The sequence below is a fragment of the Macaca thibetana genome, chromosome 14 (genome assembly GCF_024542745.1).
Source record: "Macaca thibetana thibetana isolate TM-01 chromosome 14, ASM2454274v1, whole genome shotgun sequence".
NCBI classification, from domain to species: Eukaryota; Metazoa; Chordata; class Mammalia; order Primates; family Cercopithecidae; genus Macaca; species Macaca thibetana.
In genome coordinates, this window is record NC_065591.1 from 100,465,834 (window position 1) to 100,480,088 (window position 14,255).

The window sequence follows — 14,255 nt, forward strand, 5'->3', positions numbered from 1 at the left end:
ACACTCCTGCCTGGATGACAGAGTGAGACTGTCTCAAAAAATTATATATATATAACATATCTGTATATATATAATATATACATATAATATACACACATATGTATATATTATTATATAGGTGTACATAGATATATACGTGTATATATGTATATAATATATACATATATGTGTGTATATACATGTATACATGTTAAGTGAAATAAACCAAGAACACAAAGTTAAACACCACACATTCTCACTCATAAGTGGAGGCTAAAAAGAGTTGACGTCATAGAAGTAAAAAGTAGAACAGAAGATATTAGAGGCTGGGAATGGGGAAAGGAAGGAGAGGGAGAGATTTGTTGAAGGATATAAAATTCCAGCTAGACAGGAGGAATAAGTTTTACTGTTCTATAGCACTGTAGGATTACTATAGGTATTTAAAAACATTAATATGGCTGGGCATGGTAGCTCATGCCTGTCATCCCAGCACTTTGGGAGGCTGAGGCAGGTAGATCACTTGAGCTCAGGAGTTTGAGAGCCTAGGCAACATGGCGAAACCTTGTCTTTACAAAAAATAGAACAATTAGCCAGGCGTGGTGGTGAGTGCCTGTAGTCCCAGCTACTAGGGAGGCTGAGGTAGAAGGATTGCTTGAGGCCAGGAGGTGGAGGTTGCAGTGAGCCCAGATTGTGCCACTGCACTCCAGCCTGGGCAACAGAGCAAGATTCTATCTTAAAAAAAAAAATATATATATATATATATATGTATATATATATGTATATACGTATATATATACACATACATATATATAGTTTCAAATAGCTAGAAGAGAGGATATTGAATGCCCCCAACACAAGGAAATGATAAATGTTTGAGATTATGAATATGCTAGTTATCCAGATCTAATCACCATCTATTATACGTATCAAAAGATCAACATATACTTCATGAATATGTACAATTATTATTTGTTAATTAAAATTAAAATAATGTAAAAACCAAAAAATGCTTATACTAGAAGAGAAGAAAGGTCTTCAATCAATAATCTAAGTTTTCACCGTAAGAAATGAGAAAAAAATAGCAAAATAAACATAAAGCAGGCAATGGTATCAGAGCAGAAAACAATTAAATTGAAACAGAAAAACAATAAAGAAAAATCAAAGTAAGACAAAAAGCAGGTCCTTTGAAAAGATCAATAAATTTGATAAACTTTTATTGTGACTAAAAAAGAAAAATAGGAAAAGGACACAAATTATCAATATCAGGAATGAAAGAGGGGCTATTCCTACATAATCTTCAGACATTAAGAGGATAATAAATGAATATTATAAATAACTTTATGCATATAAACCTGACAACTTAGAATAGATCAATTTCTCAAAAAACACACACTGTCAAACTCACTCATGATGAAATAGCTGAAAAAGCTCTATATCTGTCAAAGAAATTGAATTCATAGTTTAAAACCTTTCAAAAAAGAAACTTCCCATTCCAGATGGTTTCATTGTTTCATTTTACCAAATGTTTAAGGAAGAAGCAATGCCAAGGCTATATAATCTCTTCCAGAAAATAGAAAACATTTCCTAAGTCATTTTATAAGGCTAGAATTACTGACACCAAAACCACACAAAATAGTATAAAGGCTGAGCATGGTGGCTTATGGCTGTAATCCCAGCACTTTGGGATTACACTTTGAGAGGCTGAGGCAGGGGAATCGCTTGAACCCAAGAATTCAAGATCAGCCTGGACAACGTGGTGAAACCCTGTCTCCACTAAAAATACAAAATAGTTAGCTGGGCGTGGTGGCACATGCCTGTAGTCCCAGCTACTTAGGGAGGCTGGGGTGGGAGGATTACTCAGGTCTGGAAGGTGGAGGTTGCAGTGGGCTGAGATCACGCCACTGCACTCCAGCCTGGGTGACAGAATGAGACCCTGTTCCAAAGAAAAAAAAAAAAGAAAAAGGATAAAAACCCAGAAAACTATATATCAGTATCTCTCATGAACCCAGATTTTTAAAAACCCTCAATATTAGCAAATGTAGTGAAATCATATAAAAACAATAGCACATGATGACCAAGTGGGATTTTCTTGAGAATATAAGTGGATTCGTTTTCTTGGGCTACCATAATAAAGTACGGCACATTGAGCGACTTGCACGACACGTGTCACAGTCCTGGAGGCTAGAGATCAAGGTGCTGGCAGGGCCATGCTCCCTCTGGGGGCACTAAGGAAGGGTTTGTTCCAGGCGTCTCTCCTAGCTTCTGAAGTAGTTCCTTGCCTTGTGGCAGCCTAACTCCTGTCTGCACAAAGCATTCTCCCTGCATGCTTGTCTGTCTTTGCGTCCAAATTTTCCACTTTGTATAAGCACATCATTCATATTAGAATAGGGCCCATCCTAATCACCTCATTTTAACTTGATTATCTCTGTAAAGACGCTATTTCTAAGTAAGATCACATTCTGAGTATTGGCAATTAGGACTCTAACATAGTTTTTTTTCCTTTTTTTTTTTTTAAATTTTTTGGAGGACAGTTCAACCCACAACAGTAAGGCTGGTTTGATATTCTAAAATCAATTACTGTTTTTTTTTTTTTTTTTTTTTTTTTTTTTTGAGACGGAGTCTTGCTCTGTAGCCCGGGCTGGAGTGCAGTGGCCGGATCTCAGCTCACTGCAAGCTCCGCCTCCCGGGTTCACGCCATTCTCCTGCCTCAGCCTCCGGAGTAGCTGGGACTACAGGCGCCCGCCACCTCGCCCGGCTAGTTTTTCCGTATTTTTAGTAGAGACGGGGTTTCACGGTGTTAGCCAGGATGGTCTCGATCTCCTGACCTCGTGATCCGCCCGTCTCGGCCTCCCAAAGTGCTGGGATTACAGGCTTGAGCCACCGCGCCCGGCCAAATCAATTACTGTTAATAAGTATATCGTCGGGCGCAGTGGCTCACACCTGTGATCCCAGCACTTTGGGAGGCTGAGGCGGGCAGATCACGAGATCAGGAGATGGAAACCATCCTGGCTAACACGGTGAAACCCCGTCTCTACTAAAAATACAAAAAATTAGCCGGGTGTGGTGGCGGGCGCCTATAGTCCCAACTACTTGGGAGGCTGAGGCAGGAGAATGGCGTGAACCCAAGTGCAATGAGCCGAGATTGTGCCACTGCACTCCAGCCTGGGTGACAGAGTGAGACTCCGTCTCAAAAAAATAATAATAAAATAAATAAGTATATCAATAGTCTATAGAAGAAAAAGCCACATGGTCATATAAGTTGATGCAGAAAAAGCATTTAATAAAATTAAAGATACGTTCATGATAAAAACTCTCAGCAAGCAAGAAACAGAACCAGATAAAAGTCATCTACAGGCTGGGCATGGTGGCTTATGCCTGTAATCCCAACACTTTGGGAGGCCGAGGCGGGTGGATCACTTGAGCCCAGGAGATAGAAACTACTATGGCCAACATAGCAAAACCCCGTCTCTATTAAAAAAAAAAAAAAAAAAAAAAAAAATTAACAACAACAACAAAATAAAATAGTCATCTACAAAAAAAATCATAGCTAACATCATAATTCATAGTGAAAGGCAGTGCTCAGCAACAAAGCAAGGAAGTACAATCTCAATACTCCTGTTCAACATCATGCTTGAAGTCCCAGTCAATATTAGGCAAGAAAAAGAAATAAAAGGCATACGTATTGGAAAGGAAGAAATAAAACCATCTCCATTTACAGGTAACATGATTGGCCATGTAGAGAATCACCAAAAAAAACTCCCCCCCAAAAAAGAACATCCTAGAGCCAATAAGTAAGCTTAGCTAAGTGGTAGGGTACAAGATCAATACCAAACATCAATTGTGTTTCTCTATACTAGCAATGAACAATTTTAAATTTAAATGTAAAAATTTATATGGAAAAGCAAAGGAACGATATAGACAAAATAGTTTTAAAAACAAAGAATAAATTGAATGGCTTCTTTAACTCAGTAAAACACCTTTGAGAGTCACACGGTTGTTGTATGTGTAAATAATTCATTCTGACTGGGCATAGTGGCTCACGCCTGTAATCCCAGCACTTTGGGAGACCAAGATGGGCACGATCACCTGAGGTCAGGAGTTTGACACCAGCCTGGCCAACATGGCGAAACCTTGTCTCTACTAAAAATAAAAATAAAAAAATTAGCTAGGTGTGGTGGCACACGCCTGTAATCCCAACTACTCAGGAGGTTAAGGCATGAGAATAGTTTGAACCCAGGAGGTAGAGGTTGCATTGAGCCGAGATTGTGCCACTGCACTCCAGCTTGGGTGAAAAAGAGAGACCCTGTCTCAAAAGAACAAAAACAAAAACAAAACAAAACAAAAAAACAAAAAAAATGGAGGACGCATACTGCTTGATGTTAAGACCTACTATAAAGCCACAGTAATCAAGATACCATAGTATTTGTGAAGGAAAAGACATAGAGATCAATGGAAAAGAGCAGATCCAGAAAGGGACTCCAAAAATATAGCAAATTTTTTACAAAGGTGCAAAGGCAATTTAATGAAGGACAGTCTTTCAACAATGGTGTTGGGATAATTGGGCATTAATATGCAAAAATAAGCCTCAATCTAAGCCTCACACTCTACATAAATCTTATTTCAAAATGTGTCAGTGTAAGACATAAGACTATAAAACTTCAAAAAGAAATCATAGGAGAAAATGTCTGTAATCTGGGCTGAGGCAGAGTATTCTTAGAATGCTACGAAAAGCATGATTCATAAAAGAAAAAAGTTTGATACGTTGGATTTCATCAAACTGGGTAACTTGTACTCTGCAAAAGACACAGGAAGAAAGTTCAGACAAGCTACAGATGGGAAGAAAATGTTTACAAACTTGGTGTTCAACAGGAGACCTGTGTCTAGAATATACAAAGAATTCTCAAAATTCATCAATCAGAAAACAAATAACCCAATTAAAAACTCTTCAAAAGACTTTAACAGATACTTCACCAAAGAGAATATATGGAAGGCAAGTAAGCACTTAAAAAGATGTTTACCATCATTAGTCACTAGGGAAATGCAAATTGAAACATGAGGAGATCCATGAGGAGATACCTATTAGAATGGTTAAAATAAAAAAAAAAATTGAAAATACCAAATGCTGGCAAGACTGAAGAACTACTGTGCTCTTCTCTGAAAGTATGTGTCCCCCCAAAATTCACATGTTGAACCCTACCCCTCAAGGTGATGGTAGTAAGGGATGGGGCCCTTGGGAGGTGATTAGGTTGAAAGGGCTCCTCTCTCATGACTGGATCAGTGCCCTTTTACACGAGGCCTGAGAAAAAGCCTTTTTGCCCCTTCTACCATGTGAGGACACAGAGAAGGCACCCTCTATGAGGAGGGGGACTTCACCAAACACAGAATCTACCAGTGCCTTGATCTTGGATTTCCCAGGGTCTAGAACTATGAGCAATAGATTTCTGCTGTTTATAAATTACCTTGTCTAAGGTATTTTGTTGTAGTAGCCTGAATGACAAAGACAGAGATTGGAACTCATATACTGTTGGTAGGAATGCAGAATGGTACAGCTGTGGAGAAAACAGTTTGGCAGTTTCTTGCAAATTCAAGAATATGATCCAGCAGTTCCACTACTAATAAAAATCATGTTTACACAAAAGCCTGCACACGGATGTTGATAGCAGCATTATTCATTATCATTAAAATGTGTAAACAATACAAGTGTTCTTCGGTGGGTGAAAGGATAAACGAACTGTAGTAATCTATGTAATGAAATACTAAATACTACTCAGCAATATAAAGGAATGAATTATTTATTTATTTGTTCATTTATTTATTTTGAGATGAAGTCTTGCTCTGTCACCCAGACTGGAGTGCAGTGGCACAATCTTGGTTCACTGCAACCTCCACCTCCTGGGCTGAAGTGATTCTCTTGCCTCAGCTTCCCGAGTAGCTGGGACCACAGATGCGCGCCACCATGCCTGGCTAATTTTTGTATTTTTAGTAGAGACAGAGTTTTGCCATGTTGGCCAGGCTAGTCTCGACCTGGCCAGCATGGCGAAACCTCCTACCTCGGCCTCCCGAAGTGCTGGGATTACAGGCGTGAGCGAACTTGCCTGACGAGAATGAATCATTTATACATACAACAACCTGTGTGACCCTCATTTTACTGAGTTAAAGAAGCCATTCTCAAAAGGTTATGTATTCTGTGCTTCCATTTATATAACGTTCTTTAAAAAATAAAACTGTAGTGATGAAGAACAAAATAGTGGTTGCCAGGATAAGTTACTCCCTCCCCCACCCCTTTCCTCCCTCAATTGCTGTTAAATGCATCGTCTCAAAGTTAAAACCAAGGCAAGCTTGATCAATATAAAAAAACACAAGTCTATGTTGGGGTGCAGGGAATTTGGTCACTGTCATCTCCCATTTCCTCTTTCATCTAGAAAGCCTAACACACCATGGAATGAGGAAGCTGGCTCCTGTGATCTGTTAATATTTGAAGTATGGCCTTTTAATAGGGCCATTGGCAATGTCAATAAAGAAACATCCTGAGAAGGAGAGGGCGATGAGCCTATAGCTCTCAAATCTCACAGCCTGGGGAATAACTCACTACAGAAAAACCGACCTGAATGAAGGTGAAGGAGAGAATCCACCCACGTTTATGACAGATCATGCCCTAGCTAGCCCTCCTTAGTTCTTAGCCACCTTCTTCTCAGTTTTAAGACACTGCTATGCTAACCGGGAAGGAAAGCATTTTCTTACTGAACCTAACCTGACCTCCTTTTGACCTTCATGTGGTTCTTAGGTTTAAGACCATCTGTGCTAATGAGGAATGAAAGTATTTTCTGACTAACCTTCACCTGAGCTTCTTTCGCCCTTCACCTGGTTTCCTCAGATCTTTCTTTCCCTTAGTTTGTATTTCCTATAGCAGTAAGTTAAGTTCCATTTGACTAGGTATTGAGTACCTAAGTGTGTGAGGCTCTCCATCCCTGAAATAATCCTTGACCACAAGGAATCAAGGTTGATGTACAACTTACCATATACCAACTTACCTGTTCACACATTAACATTGTAAAGAAAAGGACAAGGGCAGAAAAACATTTAGACATTTTAAAAAAGAAATTTACCAGTAAAAGTTATTTATTTTTTAAAAGACATTTTTAAAAACTATTTTACCTTCATAAAAAAACATGTATGAAAGTAAAAAATAGTCAAACATTCCATATTTATTATCCAAAGAAACAGTTCTATTTATTTATTTATTTTGAGACAGAGTTTTGCTCGTTACCCAAGCTGGAGTACAACGGCGCAGTCTTGGCTCACCGCAACCTCCACCTCCCGAGTTCAAGCGATTCTTCTCTCTCAGCCTCCGAGGTAGCTGGGCTTACAGGTGCCAGCCACCACGCCAGGCTAATTTTTGTATTTTTAGTAAAGATGGGGTTTCACCGTGTTGGCTAGGCTGGTCTTGAACTCCTGACCTCAGTCGATCCACCCACCTCGGCCTCCCAAAGTGCTGGGATTACAGGCCACAGTGCCTGGCCTATTTTAAATAACATATGATAACTCAAAAATAAAACAGTAGTAAAAGGGTGAAAGTCCCTTTAAATGTCATTCCCCAAAGATAATCATTTTAACAGTATAAAGTCCGTCCTTACAGAACGCATATATGCATTTTTTAACGTAAACGGTTGCCAGCAATTTTTCTATATAAGCAGATGGTACTAGTTATCCTCCCATATCCATTATGCCATTTTCCTTAGTAATAACATCTCCAACTTTTAGCTGGGCATTTGACTACCTAGAATTGTGTGTTTTTTCTTTTTATGGTGAGTGGAGATAAAATAGCAAGAGTTTTAAAGTGGATAGATGCCAGTCTTGGTTCTGTTATGAGCTAGATGTGCCAGGTGAGGGAAAGCTGCTTCAACTTTTTGGTACTGTAGGAGGCAGCACGGCACAGTGATTATGTACAGATGGAGTTCCCAGATCGGACACTCCCTTTATCCTCTCTAAGCTTCCTCTGTCGAATGGAGATAAAGATATCCCTGAACTCATCAGTTGTTGTACGAATTAAATGAGATAGTGCACACAAAGAGCTTGCATGGGTCAGTACTCAACAAATGTTAGCTATTATTACAGTTGTTTTATTAGCTTTTGAAAAAGAAGATAATAGTATTTGCTTTATCAGGTTGAGGATGAGGATAAAAAAACAAATATGAAAGACTGTATAAGCTAAAGGAGTGATAATATCACTAAGCTTAAAAAAAAACCCTGCTCCTTGGCATTGGGATACGGAACGATATTATTATAGTAGTTCTGTGTGTGTTGCCTATGGGGACAAATCCACGGGAGTAACTAGACAGGAGAATGTATCTGAGAGAAAGTTCTCCTTCAGTTAAAAGCAATTAACTAAATTGGATGCCACTGGAAAGTGCAGACAGCTCAGAGATCCGCAGTGTGTTAATCTGATACCTTGTTATGTATCAGAACTTGCTCAAGCCTCTTGAGCACACTTGTGACTTCCAGGCATTGTTCTTGTTGTCCCTTTTCCAGGCCACATAGGACTGCTTAAGGATGAGCTACAGTTATATGAACACTTCATCTGACACATTCTATCACCAATGGAAACCTTTCGTAGACTGATGTCATTTGGGGCAGAATCTGTGTTTTATTTTCCACTGTATTCTCAGGGCCAACCCAGTGTCCGGCACACAGTAAAAGCCCAATCAGTAGACATCCAATGTCTCTAGAAACTCTGCCCCTTAGCCAGAGGCAGATTTCACAGGCTGGGAGAGGAGGGGGCAGGCAGAATGTGTAGGGGAGGCAGGAGGCTTGTGTATCTGGCTTTTAATGTCTGCCTGATGTGGCAGCTGCCACCAGCTATAGAACACTTCATGACTTTGACATATACAGTCCCGTTCAGAACTGTGCCACAGCTCAAGGATATTACTGTAAATCAATCAGAAATAACTAAATTCTGGAAAACCCTCCCGGGCTGCAATCTTGCCACAGAGCAAAAAATGATCTAAATCTAGACATGCCATTTAAAAACTTGATGACACCAGGCACTGTAACATCTGGTTCTGATGCCAGATACATTTAGGTTCAAATTCTGTCTCTGACATTTATGAGCTGTGTGACCTTAGGCAAGTTCCTTAACATTGCTAAATTTCAGTTTTTCTTCTTTAAAAAGCCATTAATAATACCCCAAGAAATGGTTGTGAGGATTATCCAATCTTGATGGGTAAAGTAGTTTTGAGATAGATCTGGATTTTAAATTCTGGCTTTGCTGCTTAAGTTGGACAAAATACTCAATCTTTTTCAATTGTTTCCTTCTCTGTGAAATGAGAATTAAAGTGTATACCTGATGAGGTTATTGAGAGGATTAATTAAATCTGTATAACATGTTTAGTACAGTGTCTAGTATACAGTAAGGGCCTAATAAATGTTAGCTGTCATTATTACCACAATAATTACTATTATTACATAAAAAGGCAGCACTTAATATATATTGGTGTGGCCATCTCCTCCAGCTTAATCTCCTACTAATGAGAAATATTCAAGAATTGGCCCATTGGGTCAAGCATAAGACATATCTTGATAGATATTGCCATAATGCTCACCAAAAGGCTTGTAACCCAACTTACAATGTCACTAACAATGTGAAGAATCTATCAATTTCATTCTAACCCTCACAGACTTTTTTTTCTGTTATTTTTAAAGGGGCAGCATGCTATCTCAAGGTTACTTCAATTTTCATTTACTACTGTGAGGGTGGACATTTTCCCATCTGTTATGTTTACTGTTTGGATATCTTCTGGTGTGAATGATTTATTTCTATCTTTTGCCTATTTATCAGTTTGAATCTTGGTGTTTTTCTTAAAAATTTGAATAAACTATATATTAGAACATTAACTATTATATTTAATGCAAATACTTTCCTGGTAAGTTGGAACCATAGAGGTCTGGTACAGATGAGACAGATCAGGAAAAAGTTCTATGTGTTCAGGGATTTCTCTGTGGGTGAGGCTGCTGCCTTCTGCATGATGAACTCAACTACCCTCACATCCATCTCAGAATATCTCTGGCCCTGCATGACACTGTAGTTCTTTGTTTTTTTTTTTTAATTATTTTATTTATTTTATTTTTAAAGACAGAGTCTCCACTGTGTCACTGTGGTTGGAGTGGAACGATCATAGCTCACTGCAGCCTTGAACTCTTGGGCTCAAGGGATCCTCCCACCTCAGCCTCCTGAGTAGCTAGGACTACAAGTATGTGCAGCAATGTCAGGCTAAATTTATTTTTAATTTTTGTTGTAGAGACAGGGTCTGGCTGTGTTGGCCAGGCTGGTCTCAAACTCTTGGCCTCAAGCGATCCTTTTGCCTCAGTCTCCCAAAGCACTGAGATTACAGGCATGAGCCACCGGGCCCAGCCCCAACACTGTAGTTCTATATTGCTAACTATAGGGTACCTGTATTTCTTCTTAGTTGTCTTGTAGATACCTCAAGCCTATCATAGATATGAATGAACTCATCAGCCATTCCCCAACCTGCTAACTTTCTAAACTTCCCCATTTGGACCCTTATTGTTCTAGTCAAGAGGTCTTGAAGCTCTTTCTCAATATAGTAAAAAGGCTTCCCTGAGTCTCTCAGACAGGCCTGTCGAAGCATTTCTTTTTTGTTGTTGTTCCTATATGCCAAGCCAGAACAGAATGAAATTATACTCTTGAGTTGTAAGTCATGTGTCCTGATTTTTGATTTGGAAAATATGATCACACGTATCAAGAAAATGAGCAGAAGAGGCAGCCAAGTTGACATGTTGTCTCAGGAACTTTCTGAATGCCAATATCTGCTACTGAAATTAATACATATGAGCCTGAAGTGGGTAAGCAGAACAATCCCATGGAGACCGCAAGCCAGACACGGGTATTTGATAGTGGAAGTGGGGAATTAATCAAAGGAAAAGACAGTACTAGAAATCATTGCCTTGGGTATTTGGTCCACACATCTACTTTCCTTAAATGATTTTTGTATTTTAATGGTGACATTTTTCAAATTGTTTGGGCAATTAAATATTTTTAATAATTAGTATAATACAGTATTGATTTTGTCTTAGCATTATGGCTTTTTCTGTTGATGCTTCCATTAGGATATGAGTGCCATGAAATTAGAAAGTGTGTTTTGATTTTCCTTCTAATGCCCAGCCCAATGGCTTTGTGTAGATACATGTGCTTTGAATAGATCTATGTGGAGATCCAGTTGCCTCTAAAGTCAACCGAAGTGGGCGTCATGAGTTGCAATAGAGAAAACACAACAAAGGCAAGCATCAGGTCAAAAATAAAAAGCCAAGATAACATCTTAAATGAAAGCTTCTCTCCTTATTTTCTAATTCTCCCCTCAATTTCCCCCAATACACAATGGATCACTTAAGAAGCCCCATCCTCTTCAGAGACAAGAAACACTTCCAGTAAGACACACTGAGAATAACCGCAGTTTCTTAGTGCCTTTGGAGTATGCATTGAAATTCCGTGCAGTTCAGAAGTTCTTCTTCCGAGAGTTGGGTGTGCCTGTGTGCGGTGCATGTGCACATGAGTAGGTACATGCACGTGGGGGTGTGTGGTGCGGCATACTGTTCTCATGAAGACACACTTTCTACACTGTTCAGGGGAGGGGAATGATAAAGCCACTTTTTCTCAAGGCAGAGATTGATGGTATGAAATCCACATTCACCAACTTCAAATATTCCTTCATCCCCCAAAGAGTCATGTTTAGGGGAGAAGGGTGAAGTTAGGGCATGGGGCTTAGTATATTCTAGTTATTTCTATAAAGACTAACTAGATTTTCCAATTTGAAGAGAGTCCTTGGAGGGTTTCTTTTGTCAGCTGTGGGGGACAGGCAGGTGGGGATATCTAGAAATAATTGGGAACCTGGAACTCACATTAGCAAGCAGTTGATCATAAAACAAAACGACTTGCTAAATTCCAATCAATGGCACACAGTGTGACCTGAGAGCGATGTCCTGAATTCCCTTCCACAGTTATCTAGAGAAAGACTTACATGGGTATATTCCAACATTGGCGAGAGTCCCTTTACACTCCCCAGCAGAAAAACTGGTTAATTTACATCCCAGGTCATTATCTGTTTCTCTGGATTTCATTCTTTAGTAACCAATCCCTCACCTACAACAGTGCATAGTAAGGTCAAGGATGAAATTTCGCAAAATCTCCCTCCCCACGGCACCACGCACAAGGAGACCCAACCATTCCAGCCAACCCCGTGTGTCCAAGTCCCATTCGCCCACATAAGTCTCTATTTGACAAATTCCTCGAGTTCCTACCCTTGGGGTGGGGACCTTTCGCCTCCCGTGAGGTGCCGGCTCTCCCAGGCTTCGCTGACTGCCCCCGTGGGGTGGGGAGATTCGCCTCTGGTGCCGAGGGAAAACTGTGTTAGGCGAGGGTGGAAGTTCTGTCGGACCCGTGGGAGCACGTGGGTGCGCGCAGGCCGCGGAGTGAGCAGCAGCCAGGATTCCGCTCCAGATCGCGCCCCCGCCGCATTTCATTGCCTGGAACGGCCCACGCCCCGCGATGGCCCAGCAGACACCCGGCACACCACAGCGTGGCTGCGCGGCCCCCGCAGCGCACGGACCCCCACCCTGCGCGACCCCAGACCCGCAGCCGAGCCCGTCTGGTATGGATGGAGAGGGTACCAACTAGTCATCCCAAAGTCCTTTAGAGGGCAACTCGGCGCGGTTTTCTCTTCCCGACCCGCAGCCTCCGCAGCCTCCGCAGCAGCCGCCCGAAGCACCCCCGGGCAGGTGCCCCGCGCGAGCTCCGCGCCTTCCCCGCGGATCCCTGGCCCCTGCTGGACCCAGGCCCAGCACAAGAGAAATGAATTTGCTCTGTACCTGATCCTGTCCTTCTCGGCCCTCCGTAGCTCCTCATTTCTTTCCAGCACCTGAAGGATCTTCCTGGCCTCTTCGTCATTTAAGAAACTGAAATCAAACCCCGGAGGAACTTTCGTCATTTTCTTTACTGTGTGTGAGTTACACTTAAGCTCCTTGGCGCCTCCTGTTAGGAAGGCATTTTTCAACATATACAAGACCAGTTTCACTAACTTGATCCCACAGCCAATAATAAGTCCGTCCCTTTGAAAGTCTAAAACCACAAACCTAGGGAACGCCCACACCTAAAGGGCTCATATTGACAACACCTTAATGACATGTTTCTCAACCTGTCCAACCGAGATGCAAAGTGAACGTCTAAAGGGAGTGAGGGAACCAATCCTGTTCCAAGGGGGGCGGGCCCTCCCTCGTCCCCTCCCTCGTCCCCTCCCTCGTCCCCTCCTTCGTCCCCTCCTTCGATCCCTCCCTCGTTCCCTCCCGTCACCCTCCCCGCCCCCTATCTGAGTTGTTAAGCAAACAAGCCTATATAATTCTGCCTCTAAAGTGAGGCAAGGCTAAGTGTTGGCGCCAAAGTGTTTGCTTTTGCTGTTGCTGTTTGCTCGCAGAACTTGAGCTTGACTAGCAAAGGAGTGAAAAAGAAGGAGATTCATGACTAATCCTCTCTTTCAATAATTAAGAGCCCATAGAAAATAGAATTGCAAGTAGGGTTTGTAACTGGCAAAAGGGTTACTTCGTTTGAAAGACCAGGAAGAACTAAACTCAATTACACTACTGACTGTGGATGAACCTGGCTGAAGGGCGGAAATTATGTATCCTTGGAAACGAATTATTTGCCAAGCTTCTCATCCCGTAGACACCCCCCACCTCCACTGTCCCACAAAAGTCATTCTCAGACTTTAGAAACAAACAAACAAACAAAACAGTTTATGGTATTTTAGGAGAAGACAGCCCAGAAGCAAAGGACGGTAGAAAACACCTGTTAGAAGTTTTCTGTAAGATTTTATTACCATCTTAATAAACTCAGAGAAGTAATGCACGTGCCATTTAAAAATACCTAATCCTCTGGTAATCCTATGAAGCAACGGAAATAGCTTTCCTAGAAAGTCAGTTGTTCCACAATACAATGAAGAATAATGGAAATTTATAAAGATATTCACATATATACATTTTTTTAAATTATCAAGGCTTTTACAGAAAACATGTTTTTATCTTGGCTTCACTTCCTACACAAAAATAACTCTGTCAGATTGACTTTTCTGTCCCATAGCCTTAATTTGGTCATTTTGAAGACGGTGATGATTACTAACATATAAAATGTACATCTGCATGTATCATTTCTTTTCATGGCACATAAACCCAATTAAAATTCTGTATCTTTATAAGAACATGATATCAAAAAT

The 14,255-nt window shown here is 40.8% G+C and overlaps 1 protein-coding gene across 3 annotated transcripts in view; it reads right to left on the reverse strand.

Annotated features, from left to right (window-relative positions):
* Positions 1–13,188, reverse strand: part of EXPH5 (exophilin 5) — an 89,666-nt gene extending 76,478 nt beyond the window's left edge. For all 3 annotated transcript variants that reach the window (XM_050758679.1, XM_050758680.1, XM_050758678.1), the window contains exon 1: positions 12,859–13,188. In XM_050758679.1, coding sequence (XP_050614636.1) covers positions 12,859–13,046 — 188 coding nt within the window. In that variant the 5' untranslated portion in view covers positions 13,047–13,188. The remainder of the gene's footprint in view (positions 1–12,858) is intronic.
* Positions 13,189–14,255: the final 1,067 nt, after the last annotated feature.